Source organism: Schistocerca serialis, chromosome 11 (assembly GCF_023864345.2).
Source record: "Schistocerca serialis cubense isolate TAMUIC-IGC-003099 chromosome 11, iqSchSeri2.2, whole genome shotgun sequence".
NCBI classification, from domain to species: domain Eukaryota; kingdom Metazoa; phylum Arthropoda; class Insecta; order Orthoptera; family Acrididae; genus Schistocerca; species Schistocerca serialis.
In genome coordinates this window covers 60,186,361-60,210,997 of record NC_064648.1, presented here as the reverse complement: position 1 = coordinate 60,210,997, position 24,637 = coordinate 60,186,361, and the positions used below count along the sequence as shown (strand labels likewise).

The following is a 24,637-nucleotide window of genomic DNA, read 5'->3' as shown; positions in this document are numbered from 1 at the left end:
ACTATTGGACTTGACTTCTAAGGTCATCAGCCCCCTAGAACTTAGAACTACTTAAACCGAACTAAGCTAAGGACATCACACACATCCATGCCGGAGGCAGGATTCGAACCTGCGGCGCCTAGAACCGCTCGGCCACCTCAGCCGGCATCAGTTATCAGTACAACTATCGGTGTTGGTGTTTATAGGAATCCTGAAAGAAAGGAGTATAGAAACGGGAGAAACATTTAAAGCCTCTGCACAGTCACATGCATTCGACTCTTTAAAGGTTCATCAGTGGGCAGAGGTGCACATTGGACACATACTGGATGAAGGATGTAATACTTTCACATATGTCTGTTTTATGTTTTCCAGGAAAATGATGTTCACTAGGTACAAGGGCCCACCTGGCTAGCCGTGCGGTCTAACACGCTGCTTCCCGAGCGGGAAGGAGCGCCTGGTCCCCAGCACGAATCCGACCGTCGGATCAGTGTCGAGGTCCGGTGTGCCGACCGGCCTGTGTTGGGTTTTTAAGGCGATTTTCCATCTGCCTCGGCGAATGCGAGCTGGTTCCCCTTATTCCGCCTCAGTTACACTATGTCGGAGATTGCTGTGCAGACAGTCTCCACGTATGCATACACCGTAATTACTCTGCCACCTACACTCGTGTGGTATGAGACGTTCCCGCAGAGGGGGGGTGTGGGGGGTCCGCCGGGGTCCAAAACGCACAACACAATAACCCTGGGTTCGCTGTGGGACGGCGGTCGGGTTACTGGACTGCTGTAGCCTGTTGTGGGGTTGCGTACCGCTGAGGGCAGCGGCCGGGACAAAGCGTCTCCGTCGTATCTAGGTACCTGGTTCAATGCACACACACATGCACACACTGGGTACAAGAACACTTTTTGGAAGAGACAAACAACCAATGTGTAGCGCATCAGAATTACATATATTAAAAGAAGAAATATTATCAAACAATAGAGAAGTATCAAGAGCCATCAGCTATAGATAATTGCATGGAACACTGTAATACCTTGAGAAACGTCACTAAACCAGCTGGCAGCATCAGCTATGCTACCAGGATGTGCAGATTTCATATCAATGTCAAAATCAGCTGGTACATAACGAGGACAGTGCAAGGCGAGTAACGGAAAGCTTCGACTGTCAGTTAACTGTTGCGGTAGTGTGAAGACGCTACTGACTTGTAATGGGATATGCAAAACTTTAAATTATAAACTCTGGTATGTCGAAGAAAAACTCAAACTCCTGCGCCACAGCTTCTCCAGCTGCTTGTAATATAATTTTTGAAGGGAAAAAATGCGAAAAATGCTGCCAGTACGTGTTTCTGCACTGTGTACACCTAGGTGTTTCTGTGAACTGACTGATTCCAAATATGACTCACTGATGTGGTAGTTGCAGGATACCTATTATGTGCTTTTTCTGGAGTGTACAATTGTACATTTACACAGTTAAAGAAAGCTGCCAGTCTTTACAGCAGTTTAAACATCGAGTGGGCGACTCTGAGTGTAAGGAGAGCCAACCACAAATAACATTGTCTTGTACAATTCTCTGCATAATAAACGAAAAAAATTCCATTATTGTTAGATAAATGTGAACCGTACCTATTCCTTCACTATTGCTTCAGCTAACTCGAGGGTAAATGTGCTGTCAAGCGTCCAAGTGGGCAGCAGTAATATAAAACAATCTGCCCCCTTAGTATAGAAGGTACGCGACGAACTCGGACACGTAAATAATATTACTTTCATTTCTATATCTTTTACGCACAACAAAGTACACCATGTGATCGAAAGCATGCCCCAAAAACACACGTTTTTCATATTAGGTGCATTGTGCTGCCACCTACTGCCAGCTACTACCATATCAGCGGCCTCATTAGTCTTAAGACATCGTGAGAGATCAGAATGGGGCGCTCCCTGGAACTCACGAACTTCGGATGTGGTCAGGTGATTGGGTGTCACTTGTGTCATACATCTGTACTCGAGATTTGCTCACTCCTAAACATCCCTAGGTCCACTGTTTCCGCTGTGATAGTGAAGTGGAAACGTCAAGGGACACGTACAGCACAAAAGCGTACATACCGACTTCCTCTGTTCACTGACAGAGACCGTCGACATTTGAAGAGGGTCGTAATGCGTAATAGGTAGAAAACTTGGAATTCATGGTCGAGCGGCTGCTCATAAGCCACACATCACGCTGGTAAATGCCAAACGATGCCTCGCAGGGTGTAAGGAGCGTAAACGTTGGACGATTGAATAGTGGGAAAACGTTGTGTGGAGTAGCGAATCACGGTACACAATGTGGCGATCCGATGGCCAGGCTGTGTAGTCCCAACATTAATATTCGGAGGCGGTGGTGTTATGGTGTGGCGGTGTTTTTCATGGAGGGGGCTTGCACCCCTTGTTGTTTTGCGTGCCACTATCACAGCACAGGCCTACACTGATATTTTAAGCACCTTGTTGCTTTCCACTGTTGAAGAGCAATTCGGGGATGGCGATTGCATCTTTCAACACAATCGAGTGCCTGTTCATAATTCACGACCTGTGGCGGAGTGGTTACACGACAATAACATCCCTGTAATGGACTAGCCTGCACAGAGTCCTGACCTGAATCCTATAGAACACCTTTGGGATGTTTTGGAACGCCGGCTGCGTGCCAGGCCTCACCGAGCGACATCGATACCTCTCCCTAGTGCAGTACTCCACGAAGAATGGGCTGCCATTCCCCAAGAAACCTTCGAGCACCAGACTCAACGTATGCCAATGAAAGTGGAAGGTGTTATCAAGGCAAAGGGTGGGCCAACACCCTATTGAATTGCAGCATTACCGATGGAGGGAGCCACGAACTCGTAAGTCATTTTCAGCCAGGTGTCCGGATGCTTTTGATCACATGGTGTATGAAACTCAGCAAGCGGGTTCTTGTCACTCTGTGCAGACCAGATGAAAGCTAACCGACGAGTTTGAGTGGGCACTCAACGAGGATCTAGGGTTCAACACCGTACCAGGTAACCAAAATGACGAAGATTCTGAGGAAGAAGAGGAACTCACCACGCGAACTGACCACGATTCGCATTCTGAAGGAGAACACCGTTCAGATGACGCCCGCGAACAGTCACTCTCCGCAGATGACGCTTTTATTGGGAGGGAGGAACATGAAAACGGAATAAAATATCTGCCAGTATAGCCACAGAAACAAAACAGAAAGAATATTGTAAAAATATTTCCTGGTTCTAAAGGTCCTAGCGAAAATGACAGTACTTAGCCTGGAAATAATTGACGAGATAGTAAGATGCACAAAAGTTTGTATTCAGTGGAAGAAAGAACGTGTACAATGTTCCAGAGAAGAAGACGCTAAACAAACTACAAGATGTGGAATAATGGCATATCTCTGGTTGTTTTACATCTTTGGGATTAAGAAAACAAACTGTACTAATGTCACGGAACAGTGGAGAGCAGGCAGCACTGGTATGGAGATCACGAGTGTTTTGATGAGCTACAGAAGAGTCGTGTCCTTCTACGCTGTATCCTCTTTGACGACAGGAGCTCAAGGTAAAAAAGGAGAGCGGTTGATGAACTTGTTGCAATAAGGCTAGGATTACAATGTAACAAAAGGTCAACTGGGAGGTGCGACTTCGATAGCATGGGTGACAAGTAGATGGCCGATGGTTGTATTCGATGCTCTGATGGATATAGCGGGAATAAAACTGAAATCATTTTTCATGAAAATGAAGTAAATCCCAAAAAGAAGAGGAATATTTTCTTTGAAGGCCTAGAATTTTCCCCTACGAAGCCTCAGCTAGTGGAAACAGCTTTCTTCCTTCCGATATAGCACTCGTCAAGAAACAGAAAGAAGCACGGGTGGAGAGAATTTGAGGAGCCTGCCAAAGAAAACAGAACAGTGTGTGACACGTGTACGAGCAAAGAACATCTCTGCCACCCTAAGGTGTGGCTCAATCCATAGCTTTTATTGTGAAGGACATGGGAGAACAACGCTTACACTTGAGAAGTTTCAAGCAGTTCTCGAAAGCGCGCAAGCCAGTTCACTATGCAGAACCAAAGAAATTTGTGATATCTGATACTGCCCAACTATAGAGTTAAAACCTTATCTAGATTTGACTAGTTATAAGTGGTGCTTTTGCTTTGACGTTGCACTTTATTACAGACAACTACATCGTCTGCATGGAATCTGTCGTCACTACTGTGTCTGCTAGATCATTAATATCTGACATGTACAACAGAAGCCCAACAGCTCCGCTGGGACGCGCCTTTCAGTGACCCTCGGCGTGCTGTCCACACAGTGGTCGAGCCGTCGCTTCTCGGGCCTGTACCGCCACAGTCTTGGACGGCGGCCCCCGCGAGCTCACATGATGAATGTGGAGAGGGTTCCCAACACTACGTACTGACACTTTCAGCCAATCTCAACCACCCTCATCCCAGTTCATGTAGCAGGTGTAGTGCAACTGAGTAGCCCAGATACAAAAGCCGCTAAATGCATTTTTGCAAGCCTCTTCGTCTCCAAATAACTACTGCAACCTACATCCTTCTGAATCTGCTTAATGTAGTCATCTCTTGTTCTCTGTCTAAGATTTTTACCTTCCACGCCTCTGTCCAGTATTAAATTGGTGATCCTTTGGTGCCTCAGAATGTGTCCTACCAACCAATCCCTTCTTCTAGTCAAGTTCTGTCACAAATTCCTATTCTCCCCAATTCTATTCAGAACATCATTAGTTACGCTGTCTACCCATCTGACCTCCAGCATCCTTTGGTAGCACGACATTTCAAAATATTCTACTCTCTTCTTGTCTAAATTGTTCATCGTCCATCTTTCACATCCATACATGGCTACATTCCATACTAATACTTTCAGAAAAAACTTCCTGGCATTTAAATCTACACACTTCAAAAGACTTTTTTCGTCAACTCGGTTCGGAAAGTTCCCGAACCTGTACAGAAAATTGGAATAGAGATCAACACAAACATCAATTCCGCCCTTTTTTTTACTCATGAAAACCACACATTGCATGTTGTACCACCATACAGAGAGACCTTCAGAGGTAGTGGTCCAGATTGCTGTAACACCGCTACCTCTACTACCCAGTAGCACATCCTCTTGCATTGATGCATGCCTGCATTCGTCAAGGCATATCATCCATAAGTTCATCAAGGCACTGTTGGTCCACATTGTCCCACACCTCAACGGCGATTCGTTGTAGATCCCTCAGAGTGGTTGGTGGGTAACGTCGTCCATCAAGAGACCCTTTCAATCTATCCCAGTCCTGTTCGATAGGGTTCATGTCTGAAGAACATGGTGGCCACTCTGGTCAAGCGATGTTGTTATCCTGAAGGAAGTCGTTCAGAAGATCTGCATGATGGGGGCGCGTATTGTCGTCCATGAAGACGAATGCCTCGCCAATATGCTACCGATATGGTTGCACTATCGGTCGGTGGATGGTATTCACATATCGTACAGTCATTACGGCGCCTTCCATGACCACCAGCGGAGTACGTCAGCCACAAATAATGCCACCCCAAAACAGCAGGGAACCTTCACATTGCTGGACTCGCTGGACAGTGTGTCTAAGGCGTTAAACCTGATTGGATTGCCTCCAAACACGTCTCCGACGATTGTCTGGTTGAAAGCACATGCGACACTCATCGGTGAAGAGAACGCGATGTCAATCCTGTGCGGTCCATTCGGCATGTTGTTGGGCCCATCTGTACCGCGCTGCATGGTTTCGTTGTTGCAAAGATGGACCTTGCCATGGACGTCGGGAGTGAAGTTGCGCATCATGCAGCCTATTGTGCACAGTTTGAGTCGTAACTCGACGTCCTGTGGCTGCACGAAAAGCGTTACTCAACAAGGTGGCATAGCTGTCAGGGTTCCTTCGAGCCGTAATCCGTAGGTAGCGGTCATCCACTGCAGTAGTAGCCCTTGGGGGGCCTGAGCGAGTCATGTCATCGACAGTTCCTGTCTCTCTGCATCTCCTCCATGTCCGAACAACATCGCTTTGGTTCATTCCGAGACGCCTGGGCACTTCCCTTGCTGAGAGCCCTTCCTGGCACAAAGCAACAATGCGGACAGTCTTGGCAGGGTTGAACTACAGACAACACGATCCGTGTACCACCTTCCTGGTGGAATGACTGGAAATGATCGGCTGTCGGACCCCTCCGTCTAATAGGAGCTGCTCACGCTGAACGGTCAAAGGGAATTTGACTGTGATATAATATCCGCAGTCAACATGGTGTTCTGACAACCGAGGTGATGTAAAACTTTTTTTGATACGTGTATAAAACTTCTTCAGAAAACACTTTCCTTGCCATCGGCAGTCTACACTTTATACCCTCTCTACTTTGATCATCCTTAGTTATATTGCTGCCCCAAAACTCATCTCGTCTCGTTTTCTAATGTCATTCCCTCACCATCATTTAATTCTACTACATTCCATTGTCCTCGTTTTGCTTTTGTTGATGTTCATCTTATAGCCTCCTTTCAAGACACTCTCCATTCCGGTTTGAGCACATTACCGTATACATTTTTTCAGCTCTTTCAAGATGGAATAGGCTTCAGGGTGCAAAACACCGCTATAAACCGTTCAAATTGACTGTAGAAAATCTTGTTCGGTTGCAAAAGCCGCTAACTGCCCGTTGTCTTCGATCGCAAGGCCCGCTAAATGTCCAACGTTTTCAAAACCCGCCAGATTCAATAGGCATGGCGATGGCCATGCCTTCCTTGTCTGGATGTAAAGCACGCCAGCTGACATCAGACTCACCAGTCTAGACATTGAAAGCTACCTTTCAGTCTGTTACAATAAGAAGGGATACTTTTCTTTATTCAGAGTATGGTTGGCTGCACTGTAGCGAATGACTACGCAACAATTAAGCTCTTGTTACCGATGCGTTGTCGAAATACACGCCGATAATCACAGTTCAGCTGATCAGTAGGATGTTTGTTGGCGTGTTTTGCGTGAGTGTTTTGAAAAAATAAGTGATTTTGTGGATGGTTTAAATGCACAAGGTGGTACAAACGAAGTGGAAGTAATTGAAATAGAGGGATCCTCCCAGAAAAGAAAGAGGCGTCCTGATCAGTGGAAAAGAAATGTTTCCAAAACAGAGCGCTAAGAACATGAAAAGTATTGCTAAAGTCATGTTATGCAATGAAAAGTATGTTGACACTATTTGTTATGGCATCCGTGGAAGGATTAGTGAAAGTTATTTGTAACCAGCAATTCCAGATTCAAAAAGCAAAAAACTCGTGCTCACGAAAAGAAAAAACAAGATGATTTGTCTCGTTCGTGGTGGGCCCTTTTACAACATTGAAGCTGTAGAAGGGAAGACCACACTGAAGAGGGGAAAAAATTTCAGCAGAGGAAACGGCCCAAAACCAATCACAGCTGGTGCAGGACCTTCGAAAGCCAAACTGGCAGACGTGAAAAAGCTATTGGAGCTCTACTTCTATGAAGACCGTGTGACCTTCGACAACTCAAATTCTACGCCGCATTGTTAGACGAGTTCGAAGCACTTCTACAGTCGCTCCTGCCACTGCCAACGATCAGTAAAAGCCGGAAGCAATTTTAAGTTGATGGGCAGTGTTGAAGTCCATGTCACTTAAAAGCAACTTTCAGCTAACTTCATTTGCCAGACTCTTTTGTCGCTGTTTTAACAAAGATGCAACTTGCAGCCACTTTTATTATTTTCTAAAAGTGTGTTGATGTTTCACTAAGATGCAATTTGGAGATTATTAATTTTCTAAAATATTTTCTGATCTCAGAAAGCAATGGTGTATTTTTTAAAAGAATCTAATGTTGAACATTCATATTTGTTCTCTTTTTGACATTAAGTAAGTCAGTTCCACCTGGTAAAATAATGTCACCTTCTTATCTTTATAAGCCAATTTTGTAGAATGTTTAGACTTGTCTTTAAAATAAAACATATTCTGTTTATATTCGCAATACTTAAATTCGACATTTCTGTCAGTCCTAACATAACACCAAATAGCGCATCGTACAACCGAATGTTTGTTTTGTAATTGTATCGATACGTTTCCAAAATCCACTAACTTCATAAATCGGTTGTAATAACTGCGAAGTCAATATTTCACTTAAAATTTTAACGTATAAAACATAATCGCAAATTTCAGCCATTAATACCTGGTAATTAAATTTTTTTACTCAATTTTAGAAAAGAAATGAAATCTTTAACTTTAGTCGTTTTGATGGGACGAGTTTTTATCGATCACTATGCAGTTAGGGGCTTTTGCATTTGAGCTACCCAGTTTTATTCGCCCAAGGATCACTTTCCAAAGGAGCTGAACATTTGGTTCCTTTACAGGTTGATAACAAAAAACGTGACTCGTACATACGGACATGTGGATAATTATTAGTTTGGCAAGGATGAGGCAGGAAGTCGGATGTGACTTTATAGGAGGAAACAAGTGGGTATTTGCTTGAAATAGTTTAGGGAAATCACAGAATAAGAAATTCAGAATATCCGGATGGGACTTAGCCACCATCATCCTGCATACAAAACTAGAAACAGAGCAACGTCGTCCTATTTTCTTCTAATGAACAATACTTATTTGTGTATGTATTCTTACAATGAAGTTACTTTGTAACATAAAAATCTAGTGTTACACACTCTACATACTGTACATGCACACCATCAACAGACGTCAGGGTCACGATGATGATGTGTAGTTTCAATTTTTCGATTATCTCAACTGAGAAATAGAGCTTGTACCACTCTGTAATGAGTGAGATGTTGAGCTTAGAAAGATGTTCGCATTTCCAGTAAAATATAGTGCGAATGTGACTTGGAAAAGACAGAGTGATTTTATTATTATTTTCTTGTCTTACTTTGTTCACCAAACCTCTACTCTCTGTTATCTGAGAAATACAACCGTCTAAGAAAAATAGCTTGTTGTTAACTGCCCCTGTGAACAATTAACTTTAGTTGTCTCTTTAATCACCTTAGAGAATTTCTTGTACTATTTTATTCCTTGATAGTTATGTTCTTGGACAGAACAGTCAAATTTTTATGCGTAAACAACTGAACGTGTCAAGACAGTTTTAATACGGTCAAATGACATTTGTTATAGTAGCCTGATGTAAACGAAATTACAAATGCAGGTATTGGTTTGACAGTGAAGGAAAACATTTGAAATTAATCACTAATAAGAATATTATTTTTCACTCTGATGGAAATCTTAATTAATAAAATATAAATATGTTGAGTTGCTGACCCTGATACCAACAAAATGTTGGAATTGCACAAACACTATAGTTATAGATTCAAATTGTGAACTGAATGATGTAGTACATATTATTCTGGAGGGAAGTAACTCTCACTTTATAGCTACTGGGCTGACACTTGATTGGAATAACACTCTGCACATCCTCTTTCTTATGAACAAATCAGTCTTTGCTGACATAAAAATCTTACAGTAGTTTTGCGATCAATGCATCACAACACACTGAGTTTTTGTGACCGAAAGTAGATTCAAAGTAACATTTCGAGAGTCTGAATAAAGCTGCACTTACGATGAAAAGACCGCCCATAGTGCCAGTACTTCCTGGAACACTGTTTATCATCACGTTATGTGAGATAATATTTGAAAAGAACTCATATAAATGAAGAGCAAATGCGAGCTACCCATGTCATTTGTGGAGTAATTCACATATATCATGTACACATTCATTTAATGAGTGTGACATTTTCGCCCTAACACCCACAGTACATCTAATTACTTATAAGATTTTTGGATGCCAATGTGCACTTGTTTGAAAGCAACAGCAGCAGGCATCCGGAGTAGACAAGGCAAAAGAAGGAACTGAGGTCTGGTAGTGTCGAACCTAAACTCTCCAAACGCAAGCTGAAAGATTGCTGCTGGCAATGTATCATTTCTTGCAGAAGTACTTCAGCTCTACTTGCATTGAAAGAGTATAGTTAAGTTAAACGTACGGAATATTCGACAATACATTTGATACCTGAGCGCTTTAAGTCTACCTCAAGAAGTGTAAGTCTTTAAAATTGATTGTAAAGCTGGTTAACTGTTTATCAAACAAGGATACCTAATCCCACTACCCTGATGTGGGTTTCTACTGTTCACCCAAATCATTCAAAGGAGATGCAGTGAACATCTGTATCAAAACGCCATAACTGACCTTGTACCATTCCGAGAGTGAGGTGTCAGCGAAAGGTCCTCTTGGACTGGAATCTGTAAGTACAATTCTTGAGTCCTGTCTCGATATTTCGGTTGATGAGAACAATATCGACAAAAGGAAGACGACCAGTGGTTGAGTCCCAGCCTGACACACAGTTTCCATCTATCAGCAAGATTCAGATCTTTGTTTGTCCCATTATTCGTATATCGAATGCGAAACTGCTTCATTATAATTATTGTTATAATTATCGTTGCTATTTGTTGCTGTCGTGTTTATCACGTAGACTGGTTTGCTGCAGCTCTCCATGCCACTGTGTCCTATGAAAGACCATTCATCTCCAAATACTACTGCAAGCATTATTCATTTGGACCTGTTTACTGTACTCGTCACTTGGTGTTCCTCTACAATTTTTTCTGCCTACAGTTTGTCTCCATTACCAAACGATCGATTCCCTAAGGCCCCAGGAGGTGTCCTGTCAACTGATCACTTCCTTTAGTCAAGTTGTGCTATACTTTTTTGTCTGTAATTCGATTCATACCTCCTTCTTGTTGTACCATCTGCCCACCTATTTTTCAGCAGTTTACTCTAGCATCACATTACAAAATCTTCTATTCTTTTCTTGTGGCAACTGCTTATCATCCATGTTTCGTTTCCGTATAGGGCTAAATTCCAGACAAATACCTTCAGAAATTACTTCCTAGCATTTGAATCGATATTACACTTTAATAATTTCCTCTAAACCAGAGATGCTTTTCGAGCTGCATCCAGTCTGCCTTTTATACCCTGTCTGCTTCACCTGCAACAGTTACGTTGCTGCCGAAGTAGGATAACTTATCTACTGCTTTAGTGTCTTATTTACTAAACAAATTATACTTTTGAATATGACAGATCAACCTTTTAGCAACCTTATTAGCTCGCTTAATACGTTATGGATATGTCAAGATGTATTTCACTAATTAATATAGCGGGGACATAACCACATTTGACAGAAAATGAAATTAAATAAATGAATTATCGTTCGATGATTGACAGAACATGACAGTAATATCATAACGGAAACATTTTCCCAATGTTGTGCAGCTGTTATTAACTGAATGGCAACCTGTCCTGTTGTCAGTTAAAGATAGCATAACAAGCTGAATCCCTGTTTGTGATTAAATAAATAATAGCTGCAGAACATCAGGAAACTGTTTCCTTTGCGATATTAAAATTCTTTGCAAAAGAGGAATTAAGACTTGAAGTTTGGAAATATTCAGTAAACAGTACACGTATGTCTCTAACAGTAATAACATAACATGCGCGGTGATTGTAGAACTACATTTCTTTTGTAGAAAGAAATGAAGCCACTGATTATGGTACACAACTTAAAAGCGAAATTAAAAATTAGCAAAGATTGTTTCCATCAATTCGGCAGCCACAAGCTGATTTCAAGTACTATACTTATCATTAGGCGAGCTAAGTATCGGCTAAAAGTTTACAAACCCCAAATCATCTCGAAAGCATGACGTAAGCTCATCAGACAAAATGTCGGTCGCCCTTTAGCTGAGCACATGCGTCGCTTTGGAGTGCAGCATGCTGTGGTGCAGGGGAGGTGCCAGTCAGTCATGTGACCCTCCACCACTGATGTCAGTGGTGACAGTGAGGTGACGGTCGCGGTCTGTGCATGCAAGTCATTGGTGTGGAGTCTGCACGGTCACATGGATCGACGTGGAGATGTCGTGGAACGGCAGAAAGGAACTATGCGTTCCGACGTGTGCACGACCACAGCACCAGTAGAGTGACACGGTTTGTTGGTGCCTCAATGTGGGCTGTCCAAGTACACTGCTGGCCACCGTAAATGCAACACCCTGAAGGAAGCATCCGAATCAAGTGAAATTTACACCATGGGTTTGCAGCGATGAGATATGCAACTGATTAGAATTTCAGCGCAGACGCACATCACGCGCGCCTGTGGCGCCACCTCATAGCACCATTTAAGGCTTGGCGATTTCGACGAGTGTACGTTCGGCACGTGTGTTTACCTTGTGGTTGTTTCACAAGACGATCAGTTATGCCTCGTAGTCAACAGCGAACATCGTTTGATCAAGTATCCGAGTTCGACAGAGGAAGGATAGTGGCTTATCGAGATTGTGGATTATCATACAGAGAAATCGCTAGTCGTGTTGGACGAAACCAAACAACTGTAATGCGGATATGTGACCGTTGGATGCAGGAGGGTACGACGGACCGACGTGGTCGATCGCAATCACCTCGGTGCGCCACTGCACGTGCTGATAGGCAAATTGTGCGCATGGCAGTGACGGATCACTCAGTGACATCCCGAACCATAGCACAGCACATTGCGTCTGTAACGCATCATCCAGTGTCTGCGTGTACCATTCGACGCCGTTTACAGCAGAGTGGACTGTCCGCAAGACGTCCATTGCTTCATCTACCATTGACGCAGAACCACAGACGTCTCCGTCGCCAATGGTGTGATAACAGACGGATGTGGACGGCAGAATGGAATGACGTTGTCTTTACTGACGAGGCACGCTTCTGTCTGCAGCACCACGATGGTCGGATTCGAGTGTGGAGACACCGTGGAAAGAGGATGCTGGACAGCTGCATTATGCACCGCCACACTGGTCTTGCACCGGGTATTATGGTATGGGGCGGTATTGGATATTACTCTCGCAGGCCTCTAGTACGCATTGCCAGTACTTTAAATAGCCGGCGCTACATATCCGAGGTGCTGGAGCCAGTTGTCCGTCGTTACCTTCAGGGCTCGGCCACAGCCATATTTCAACAGGATAATGCGCGACCACACGTGGCACGCATTGTCCAAAGGTTCTTCGTCAATAACCAGATTGAAGTGCTTCCCTGGCCGGCTCGCTCTCCGGATCTTTCGCCGATAGAAAACATGTGGTCCATGGTTGCTCAGCGAGTGACCCAGATTACATCCCTAGCTGCCACACCAGATGATCTTTGGCAACGTGTGGAAGCTGCTTGGGCAGCTGTACCCCAGGAACACATCCAACGTCTCTTTGACTCAATGCCGAGACGTGTGGCAGCGGTGATATCCAACAATGGCGGCTACTCTGGCTACTGATTCTGGCAGGAACCACATGTCACAGACGTCTGTAAACGTAATCATTTGATACTTGGTCAACATGTTAACTACAAAATAAATTTTGTTTTGCTACCTCTTGTCTTTCTTGGTGTTGCATTTACGGTGGCCAGCAGTGTATATACAAGGAATGGTGAACCACTGACAGTGATGCAAGGTAGCATAAAAACAGTAAGGTTAAGAGATCATAGCTGACAGGGACTGGAGACGAATGTTCAAGTCACTGTCGATCAGTTTCAAGCCAGAAGCGAATTGCCGCTGACAGTGTCTGCAGGTCCATCTGAACCACATACCGAGCGTTCATCGCGAAGTCAGCTGCACAGATTCGACATTTCGCGTCGGAGACCGTCACTCACACACAGCTGCGCGTGTCGAGTGGCCCAAAGAACACAGAGATGGACCGCGAGGGCGTACAGTGTCGCCAGACGAGTCGCGATTTCGCCTCTTCTGGAATCACTGAGGTGCCGAGTAGACTGGCGGCCCAATGAGGCGTCTAAGCTACAGTGTGTGTAGGATTTGGTCCATGCCGGTGGAGGTTCCATGGTGTTATGGCGGTGTTTCCGTCACCATATCTTGTACTCACTCATTAGGGTTAACTTGAACCTGAACGAGCGCGTTCATTCCAACATTGTCGGTGACAAAGCGATAGTAGGGCCAGGAGAGCGTCAATCCAGGGAGAGCATCACACCAGGGAGGGTGTCATCCCACAGTATCGTTATCCAAGATGGCGGCCGTGACGTCAGATGAGGACATGATTGACGTCATTCAAGATGGCTGCTTTTGGTGGGAAGTAAGGTCATTTGGACTACTTCCACTAACCTAAATCACCTGTTCCTAGGAAGTGGACGTAAGTCTGTATTTAAACAATTAGAGGTAGTACTACCATCAACTGTATTCGTCATCCTCTTGGAAAATCTACGCTAATTTTGCTCTCAAAATTTAGCGCACATTTTCCAAGAGGATGGCGAATACACTTGATGGTAGTACTACCTCTAATTGTTTAAATACAGACTTACGTCCACTTCCTAGGAACAGGTGATTTAGGTTAGTGGAGGTAGCCGTGATTTTCTTATGTTAGTGGAGGTAGCCCAATTCACCTATCTTCCCACCAAAAGCAGCCATCTTGAATGACGTCAATCGCGTCGTCAGCTGACGTTACAGCCGCCACCTGGGAGAACGGCAGTTTGGGGTGACACCCTACCTGGGGTGACGCTCTCCCTGGGGTTACCCTCTCCTTGCCCTACTAATGAAGTGCTGTACTATCTTCTGCTTCTTCCTGATGAATATGCTGTGGACATTCGAATTGTAGAAGATGGCAACAGTCGTGTTCCCAGGTCTGCATGTGTACGTTCCTCGTTTAACAAACATTCCAGCACCCTACAGCACCTCGAGATGGTCACGAGGCAGTCCGATCTTAGTGCTGCTGACACTGTAGGGCACTGCTTGGAACGGCAACTGAGACACAGCGGCTGACATGTCTGCACGTTGGTAGCTCAATGGGATCCAACAATCAGTGAGAGGACAGTGGATGTTGCCTATTTGAAGAAACTTTCAATACTCTCTTCCTCGCCGAACTGCCGGAATTTTCGAGGCTAGAGGCGGTGATATCGTGATGTCATTGTTGTTGTTGTTTGTTTGTGGGGAAGGAGACCAAACAGCGAGGTCATCGGTCTCATCGGATGAGGGAAGGATGGGGAAGGAAGTTGGCCGTGCCCTTTCAAAGGTACCATCCCGGCATTTGCCTGGATCGATTTAGGGAAATCACGGAAAACCTAGATCAGGATGGCCGGACGCGGGATTGAACCGTCGTCCTCCCGAATGCGAGTCCAGTGTGCTAACAACTGCGCCACATCGCTCGGTCGTGATGTCATTGTGTGATCCTTCACGCAAAAGCCGGCTTCAAGCTGACTGCCTAACTATAACTTAATGACGTATGGAAACAATGGGAATCAAACAGCCAGCTATTTGCATGTCAAAAGTTTATTCAGAACTTTACATAGGTTTCGACAGGTATAAAGCTCTCTTCCTCGGAAGCAGTAGTAAGACGCCTAGCATATTGTCTGAAAAGAGGCATCAAGTTATAAGGCCCAGTCAACAGTAAAATGATCAATATAAATGCTATGGCATTGCCATAAGGCTTAACCAACAGTATATCTAGGTAGAAGTTTGAATAAACTTCTCTTGTGCCACTGGTTGCCTGTGTCATTCCCATGGCTCCCATAATTTTACAGTTAGCGACTAGTGCCATGTTCAAGATTTTAATGACGTATATATAGCAGATGATACGCAGTATTAGTACTACCTTGTGGTGCAGAATGTTGACCCTACGGTTGCTTCTTTCCCAGAAAGTAATGCACCGCATTTTTTTCTCAGCCGAAAGCTGAGTTGTTACGTATGTATTATTTGAAGTTTACTAAGTGAGCGAGCCAAGTATCCGTTACAGATAGCGCAGCTTCAGGACAGTTTCAAAATCATATCTGTAGGCGATGTACGTTACAAGTAACGTGCCGTCTTTGAATTTCTCACTGCAGAGAAAGAAACTGTGGGGAATATTCACAAACACTTGTGCATCGTCTATGGAGCATCTGCTGTCGGAAGAAGTACAGTTAGTAGCTGGACACGGAGGGTGAGGTCACCAGATGGCGATTGGGGAGACCGTGCACCGCTGTCAGACCTGCCATGTTGCAGCGGGCCGAGCCGGACGTCCACTTGTTCGGGGCACTGAAGGATGGCATTCGCGGAAGACATTTTGAAGACGAAGGGGGCGTGATCCACACAGTGAAGCACGGCCTCCGCCACCAGGACGAGGATTGATCCGACAGGGCAGACACGCCCTTGTTTTGCACTGTAGCAAGGCCATAGAACGGAATGCAGATTACGTGGAAAAATAGGGTGTGTAGATAAAACACCACTCCTTCATGAGTCTAATTCTCATTATGTTCGATAAAGAATTGTTGAAGAAAAGAAAATGCGGTGCATTACTTCCTGGACAATCCTGGTAATTAATTTAGCTGTTAGCGGTGTTTTTTTGTTCACTTTTGAAATTATTTACAGATAAAACCGACATCAAGCTACGCTGTGACTGTTGTCATCTCTAATAACACGGTAATTTTAAAGATTTTTGATAAAGGATTGGGAAATAGCTATCTAAATTCAATTTGAGTAAAGCAATTAGTGTCAACCGCATAATATTTTATTGATGGGTACCGGTTTCAATCATTGACGATCATCATCAGGCAATAGAGTGTCTGCTGTAGCAATATCCAGAGATAGCGAGCAGAGTGGTACGAATTCCAGAAGGCACATTCGTCGACAGTTCGGTGGCCACTGTCAACGGAAGAGGCAGCGTATTAGCTTGCTGTCTCCCTATATCTGACCAATGTGTGGTTACTGGCGGCTGGTTGGTCTCGGAAAACAGGGAAAATAGGTGATAGCGTACAGAACAAATTTACAGACAGGAGAATGTTCAAAAATGGCTCTGAGCCCTATGGGACTTAACATCTATGGTCATCAGTCCCCTAGAACGTAGAACTACTTAAACCTAACTAACCTAAGGACATCAGACAACACCCAGTCATCACGAGGCAGAGAAAATCCCTGACCCCGCCGGGAATCGAACCCGGGAACCTGGGCGCAGGAGAATGTGATTAGGCGTACGGTCAGTAGTTACGGCTTCGAGTGGTGTACTCACCTTGGTACAGGGCAGGAGGCGATACAGTCGGCAGCGATTCGGCAGCTGAGCCCCTCGCCGAGCTGGTTGGCCTCGTCCCAGGAGAGGCGGCGGAGAGCCGCCAGGGCGCCGTCGCAGACCTCGCCCTCCCCTTCTGCTGCAGGGGGCGGCGGCGGTCCGTAGCTGGAGATGCTGGCTGCCAGGCGGGCCACGGCCGGAACCGCGGCGGACGGCGGCTCCAGCGTCCCGCGAGTTCCGCTCAGCGTGTCGTCATCTGTGGAACGTCGTTCAGTCACCTCGAGAGGTCTGCGCTCCGACTACTCACACACGCTGTCACTGAATTCTTCTGCCTCCATCTGTACTAGCAGGCACCCAAAGTGAAACGCTAAGAGAGCACCAGTCGACGAAAGTCGACACTGCTTTCACGAACAAATGACCAGCACTTCAGGTGGCTGTCGGCACAGCGGCCACTGCCGTAGCTCCTCTTGACGAGGAAGCAGAGAGAGCTGCGCAGACAGTACTCTGCCCTGGGACACTACAGGACACCGTGTCGTCTTTTCTGATGAGCCCCCATTCAGAGTACAGCATCGCAGTAGACGCACCCGTGTGTCGTGGCTCCGAGCAGAGTTGAGGGTGCCAAGCTGCGTTCGGCATTCTCCTCCTTGCCCGTTACTTGGCGTCAGGGAGCCATTTGATAGTCGACAGGAAACCAGTAAATTAGATTGCAGCCATTATGTTTCTGAGTCTTCGAGACCATTCACTTGACGTGTCTTTGAGGTCTCTGAGACGTTACCTTTCCACAAAAGAATTCTAGACCACATGTCACTAGTGCAGCTCTGCCCTACCCCGATAGAGATTGCATTCGACTGTTGGGCTGATTGCAAAGTCCAGTAGATCTCTCGGCACGGTGTCGTGTCCAGAGAGGGAGTGAGATAGACGCATTCCGACAACTCGGGGTGTTACCTCTGCTGACCTCCTCGTCGAGTGGAAGTAGGTTTGGGCAGCTTCTGAAACTCCAACAGGTGGTGCAGAGTACAGAACTCAGTGACGATCGGTCTGGGAAGCAGGGTATAAATCACAAGTTCCCTCTCATCTGAAAAATGAAGAATCTTACTGCCACTGCTGCTCATTCCCACTATCAGTCAAATTCCCATCTACTGAATCTACCTCCATGCAAGGCTAGCTAATAGTTCCAAGTCTCGTGTCTTGTACAGAATGATACAGAGTCTGCGTTGTTATACACCACAGATCTCGACTACTTACTGGGTCCTCATGAGCCCTTTTTATATGGGTCGTGTGGCGTCACAGGCAGGATTCTAGAACCTTCTATGACGCTCTAGGCGAGGCTAGTCACGTATTCAGTGTACTTCCATTTTCACAAAAGGTGTGGTGGGGAAATTTCCCCTGGCATGACCAGGCACTGCAGGCACTGCTACGCACATAGCCATGTTTGTTCCCTGGCGCCAGTTGGCTGGCGCTGGCCATTATCGCTTCTCAGATATTGAGGCAATGCTTCCACCCCAAGGCTGGCTCGTACCAGCTCCAGTGGAATAATTCTCAAGTGTTCTGCTTCATATGATTTGCTGGGTTGAGATTCGCAACACTGGTCACTGGGTGCTGAGACTCAGTTCGGGCACAGAGCTGAAGCAGCACAGAATGACGTGTTAATGTCTGTCAGCCAACTGAGGTTTACCTCGATGCCTGATCGGATTACTGCCACTGTTGATGGCTCTGGTGGTAGAATTGTGTACTAAATTACCCTGTATACCCCCTATCACCTGGAGATGTTATCACCCTTTCTGTCTACTCTACTGTATAACCACTATAAGTCAAATTTCGTTATTTCCTGTCCTTTGTGTGCCGCAATGGTATTATATTGCTACACAGTAGCTTGGCGAGCACTGTTAAGTGCTTGGCAGAGGATGCTTTCCATTGTACTAGCTATATGTGGCCCTTTGACTTTCCATTGACCTTCCATTTCTGTACTATGCACAATAAGAATGACTTCCAAATACTATGCATCTCCACAATAATGTCATCTTGGTCGCTAAGGCTGCAATCCATAGGTTAATCCCAGATTCCCCACCTAATATTGATTACTGATACTTTGTAGGCTCTCACAGGCTACCTGACTTCTCTCTCCTGCCAGTTTCGCTCAAGCAACTTTCCTGGGAACCTCTTCTGAGACTCAAACAACTCGCAACAGTCGTTTTGTCACTCTTTGTAAACATTCTATATCACCTCTTATTGCTGTCTAGTGTGGACCCCATATATTTCAGCGGTATTCCAGTATGATTCATGCAACCGTTTTGTAAGAAAGCTCCCATATAGAATGACTGCATTTTCATAGTATTCCACCGATGAAGTGTAGTCTACCACCAGTTCCTCCTTGAGTAAGCCTATGTCATCGACCAATTCCATATCTCCAAAAGCTGCCACACACGAGTACTTCTGTGAAAACACTCGTTTCAGACAGCGAAGACCACAGTCTTACACTTCTGATCATTTAAAACTAGTTGTCAATGTTTGCACCAATTTGAAATCGTATCAATATGTGGCTGGGTATTTAGGCAGCTTTTTGAGGTAGCACTTCATTATAGATAACTGCACTGTGTAAGGTTACTATTAATATTGTTTGCTAATTAATGTATAACATGAACAGTAACAGTGCCAAAACACTTCCCATGATCCTCCATCTACACTATGTGCTCCCCATCTCAATCCCGTTGCAAATTTCATTCAGTACCACATAGAATAATTCTCTATTTAATAAATGCTTGTGCAAAATTAGTGAAATTCTGTCCAAAAGTTAATAAATATTTCCGACTTGTCTGAAAAGCTCTGTTTCAGTTTCGCATAACCTGTGTCTTCTCGACTGAAATTGGCATGGAAGAGGAAACTCTGTTTGAGGTATGTGGACTTCTCATTATGGTAAGCATCAAATATTAGAGTCTCAGACAAACAGTTCCAATACTCACTGCTGTCACTGAATAGGATCACAGAGAACTGGGACAGTTCCATGACCTGTTGATACATAAAAAAATGTAGTCATAAGCCATTGTCTTCGGTTCTGAACTTTAATCAGAACTTTTCATATTTTTATTATTTATTTTAGCATATCTTTTAATACTATGAGGAATTTTACCTCAAATTCCTTTCTCAAGAAATAAAATCATATCATAACTATGCAATAAATCTAATTGAACTTAAGTCATTTTTAACATAAAATCTCAAGCTAATCCTGCTGCAGTGACATACCAAGATGAATCAAGTTTATAAAAAGTTTCGAAAATATTTGCTAAAATTAAAACATCAGATTTGTTATATTGTCTTGTCTATTCATCTAAATTTCTATTCTTAAGTTTTTTCCAAACTAGTTTTGCACTTAGATAATCTTCATTAGAGGTATTATCTTAATTAATTCTTGAATAAAAGCGTTCTTTCTTGATAGTTTAGTTTCTTGTAGTTTTTCTTCAGAATTCATATTTTCATAAGTAAACACCTTTTTAATAATTAAATATAATTGTTCATCTTCAAAATATTTTGCTGTTTCTCTAAATTGTTCTTTTGTAAGACTTGACAATAATTTATCAATACTTGAAGCCATAAATTTACATGTAAATGTATGTAAAAATCTTGCTTCAATATTGTCCTTATAAATGACAATGATCTCTTATTTTCTTTTCTCTAATATCAATTTTTTTCACAAATATGACAAATTTCCGGAATTTTATAATTAATTACATCTCCTTTACTCAGTTTAATTGTACATTATGACTATATATTCTAGCAATTTCTCTTGATTCTTCTTTTAACATATCAACGAATTTTTTTGTTGCATCTTCACCTGCTTATGTAACTACATTTTTATAATGTCCATTAGAATATTTAACAGATTAACTCAATTAAATTGGTAAATGTTTTTGTTAATATAATATTTTTCAGGATCTGGTTGGTTAGTTTGAATATCTTTTAATAAGCATTTGAAATCTGCATAAATCACAAAAGAAACTCGTAATGAATGGCTATAATTTTTAAATACAATTTTTGATCTTTAAAAGGCATACGTATTTATACATCTTTATGTTCTTCACAATCGATTTCATAAATGTCTAATTCTTCTTGTGAATGAAAATATATTGAATAATGATGAGAAAGATGAATTTGATGTCCATTTGTAACTTTTGGTTTACTAAATAATCTAGAAAGATTTTTTATCCAACAAATATCCTGAATTATTTTCATTTCGAATTAACATGTTTCTCGTGTTTGTTTTGTGTATGTTAAAGAGGATATGTAATTTTATCTTCTTCATTGTTTTCATATGTGTAGACAGTAATTGAAATATTTGATTTCTTTTAACATTTTTGAATATCTGTTAACTGAAAATGAAAATTTATTTTCTCTTTTTCAAAAATTTCGTCTAATTCTAATCTAATATTTGTATGCTTACTAACTCCTTCTGCATCATGTTCTATGGGATATAATGCTGATTTTATTGAATAAAGAAAACTTTTTGATCTTTGTTTCTTACATTAATTACAACTTTTTTAACTTGAATTACTTTTGGTAAATCGATATAAGATGAAACTAAATTGGATTGTGTCTATTGACATTTAATTTTAAATTAGTGCGCCTTCTGAAGGTGTTACCCAACCTGTATGAGTGGGTTGGGGCAGAGTCTCTCCTCTCCTAGCAAGGCATGGCCCACACTCCAGGCTTGCTGTGATCACCGCACTGAAAAACTCGCCATGTTGGCTGCTCGGGTTCTCCGGCCGTGGGGACACACTCCCAACACAGCCTGGAATCTCTATAAGTTGCTCCTCGACTTAACACACGGCTTTCTAAAATGAAGGCAGACGGCTGGAACAATTTAATGCGTAGTGGTACAACGGTAAGGACTGTAGAACACATAAGAGAAAGTTAAAAAATGTTACATAGTTAATGGGGTATGATTGCATTCGGCCACACGGACAACATCTAAGAGGTAATCCGTTTCAGTTCTTCGTTTACAACACCATCCTGTTATCTGTATAAAATAAAAACCACCCAGATTTTCTTTTCTTCCATTTCAGATAATAGTTTATTCATTGATTTTTTATAATAATCAAATTCAGTTCTTCTTAATAATACTTGATTAGATGTTTTAACATTAAATTCTTGTATTTCTAATTGTCTTTTAAAATTGCTATAAGACTTCATATTAAATTTAATTTTTCTTCTTTGAATTAAAATATTCTTTGATTTTGTGATTATTTCTTCCATTCTTTGATTAAAAAATTCTTCTGATTCCACAGTATTATGAGGATTATTATTTCTATTCGTTATTATTCTTGATGCAAAAGCAGAAGCTTTTCTATAAATCAGTTTAGTTGATTTGAAAAATCATCGTTGTCTAGAAATTTAAAATATGGTAAATTTTTCTGGCAACTTTATTGTTTAATTTTTTTATATTTATCTACTAAAAGTTTTGAAAACAATTCTCATTATCATTATCATTATTAATTTTTTTTCTCAGATCTATTGAGAAATCGATTAATTTTTGTATTTTAAGATCAGAATAATTTTTTAAATTTTGTGTTTACAGGTCTTTGAAGTTGGCTTAAAGACATTTTTACTCAAATCGTTACCATCATTAATTTTTACTTCAGTTCCTTTAATAAGATCAATTAATTCACATTTTTTAAGTTTATAATAATTCTTCAATTATTCAGTTTTAGCAACTGATTGAAGGTCTTTTAAAGTTTAAGATTTTAGTTCACTCTTCTTCATTTCTCTATTCATTTCTTTCCTATTAAAATAATAAATTAAGTAAAACAAATCTTACATCTGAGTAACCATTGTCCACCTGCTTAGCTGGGTGATGATGTGCTTTCCTCCCATGCAAGTGGGCCCAGGTTTGATGCCTGGCTCGGTTGGAAATTTCCTCCATTCGGGGACTGGGTGTTGTGTTGTCCTCACCATCATTTCATCCTCATCACCGATTACCAACACGCAAGTCGCCCAATGTGGCATCAAGTGAAATACAGCTTGTACTTGGCAACTGAACATCCCCGGATGGGGCCTCCTGCCCAACCATCCCATACATTAATTTCCATTTTTTTGAGTAACCATTTTCTTTAAAATAATTTTCCAAATCTTCAAAACTAAATTCATATTTTCCTTTACAATAATTTTCTAAGCTATGAAATATCTCAGCTTTCTTTGCCAATTTTTTCCATTGTACACTCCTGGAAATTGAAATAAGAACACCGTGAATTCATTGTCCCAGGAAGGGGAAACTTTATTGACACATTCCTGGGGTCATATACATCACATGATCACACTGACAGAACCACAGGCACATAGACACAGGCAACAGAGCATGCACAATGTCGGCACTAGTACAGTGTGTATCCACCTTTTGCAGCAATGCGGGCTACTATTCTCCCATGCAGACGATCGTAGAGATGCTGGATGTAGTCCTGTGGAACGGCTTGCCATGCCATTTCCACCTGGCGCCTCAGTTGGACCAGCGTTCGTGCTGGACGTGCAGACCGCGTGAGACGACGCTTCATCCAGTCCCAAACATGCTCAATGGGGGACAGATCCGGAGATCTTGCTGGCCAGGGTAGTTGACTTACACCTTCTAGAGCACGTTGGGTGGCACGGGATACATGCGGACGTGCATTGTCCTGTTGGAACAGCAAGTTCCCTTGCCGGTCTAGGAATGGTAGAACGATGGGTTCGATGACGGTTTGGATGTACCGTGCACTATTCAGTGTCCCCTCGACGATCACCAGTGGTGTACGGCCAGTGTAGGAGATCGCTCCCCACACCATGATGCCGGGCGTTGGCCCTGTGTGCCTTGGTCGTATGCAGTCCTGATTGTGGCGCTCACCTGCACGGCGCCAAACACGTATACGACCATCATTGGCACCAAGGCAGAAGCGACTCTCATCGCTGAAGACGACACGTCTCCATTCGTCCCTCCATTCACGCCTGTCGCGACACCACTGGAGGCGGGTTGCACGATGTTGGGGCGTGAGCGGAAGACGGCCTAACGGTGTGCGGGACCGTAGCCCAGCTTCATGGAGACGGTTGCGAATGGTCCTCGCCGATACCCCAGGAGCAACAGTGTCCCTAATTTGCTGGGAAGTAGCGGTGCGGTCCCCTACGGCACTGCGTAGGATCCTACGGTCTTGGCGTGCATCCGTGCGTCGCTGCGGTCCGGTCCGAGGTCGACGGGCACGTGCACCTTCCGCCGACCACTGGCGACAACATCGATGTACTGTGGAGACCTCACGCCCCACGTGTTGAGCAATTCGGCGGTACGTCCACCCGGCCTCCCGCATGCCCACTATACGCCCTCGCTCAAAGTCCGTCAACTGCACATACGGTTCACGTCCACGCTGTCGCGGCATGCTACCAGTGTTAAAGACTGCGATGGAGCTCCGTATGCCACGGCAAGCTGGCTGACACTGACGGCGGCGGTGCACAAATGCTGTGCAGCTAGCGCCATTCGACAGCCAACACCGCGGTTCCTGGTGTGTCCACTGTGCCGTGCGTGTGATCATTGCTTGTACAGCCCTCTCGCAGTGTCCGGAGCAAGTATGGTGGGTCTGACACACCGGTGTCAATGTGTTCTTTTTTCCATTTCCAGGAGTGTATTTATAGAGAAGGAAATTTGACTTTATAATTAAAATGTTTTTGGTTAAATGTATCTTTT

At 43.4% G+C, this 24,637-nt stretch overlaps 1 protein-coding gene across 1 annotated transcript in view; it reads right to left on the bottom strand.

Annotated features, from left to right (window-relative positions):
- LOC126427223 (uncharacterized) overlaps nucleotides 1-24,637 on the bottom strand; it is a 125,924-nt gene that overhangs the window by 88,570 nt on the left and 12,717 nt on the right. The window contains exon 2 of the mRNA XM_050089462.1: nucleotides 16,951-17,203. Coding sequence (XP_049945419.1) covers nucleotides 16,951-17,203 — 253 coding nt within the window. The remainder of the gene's footprint in view (nucleotides 1-16,950; nucleotides 17,204-24,637) is intronic.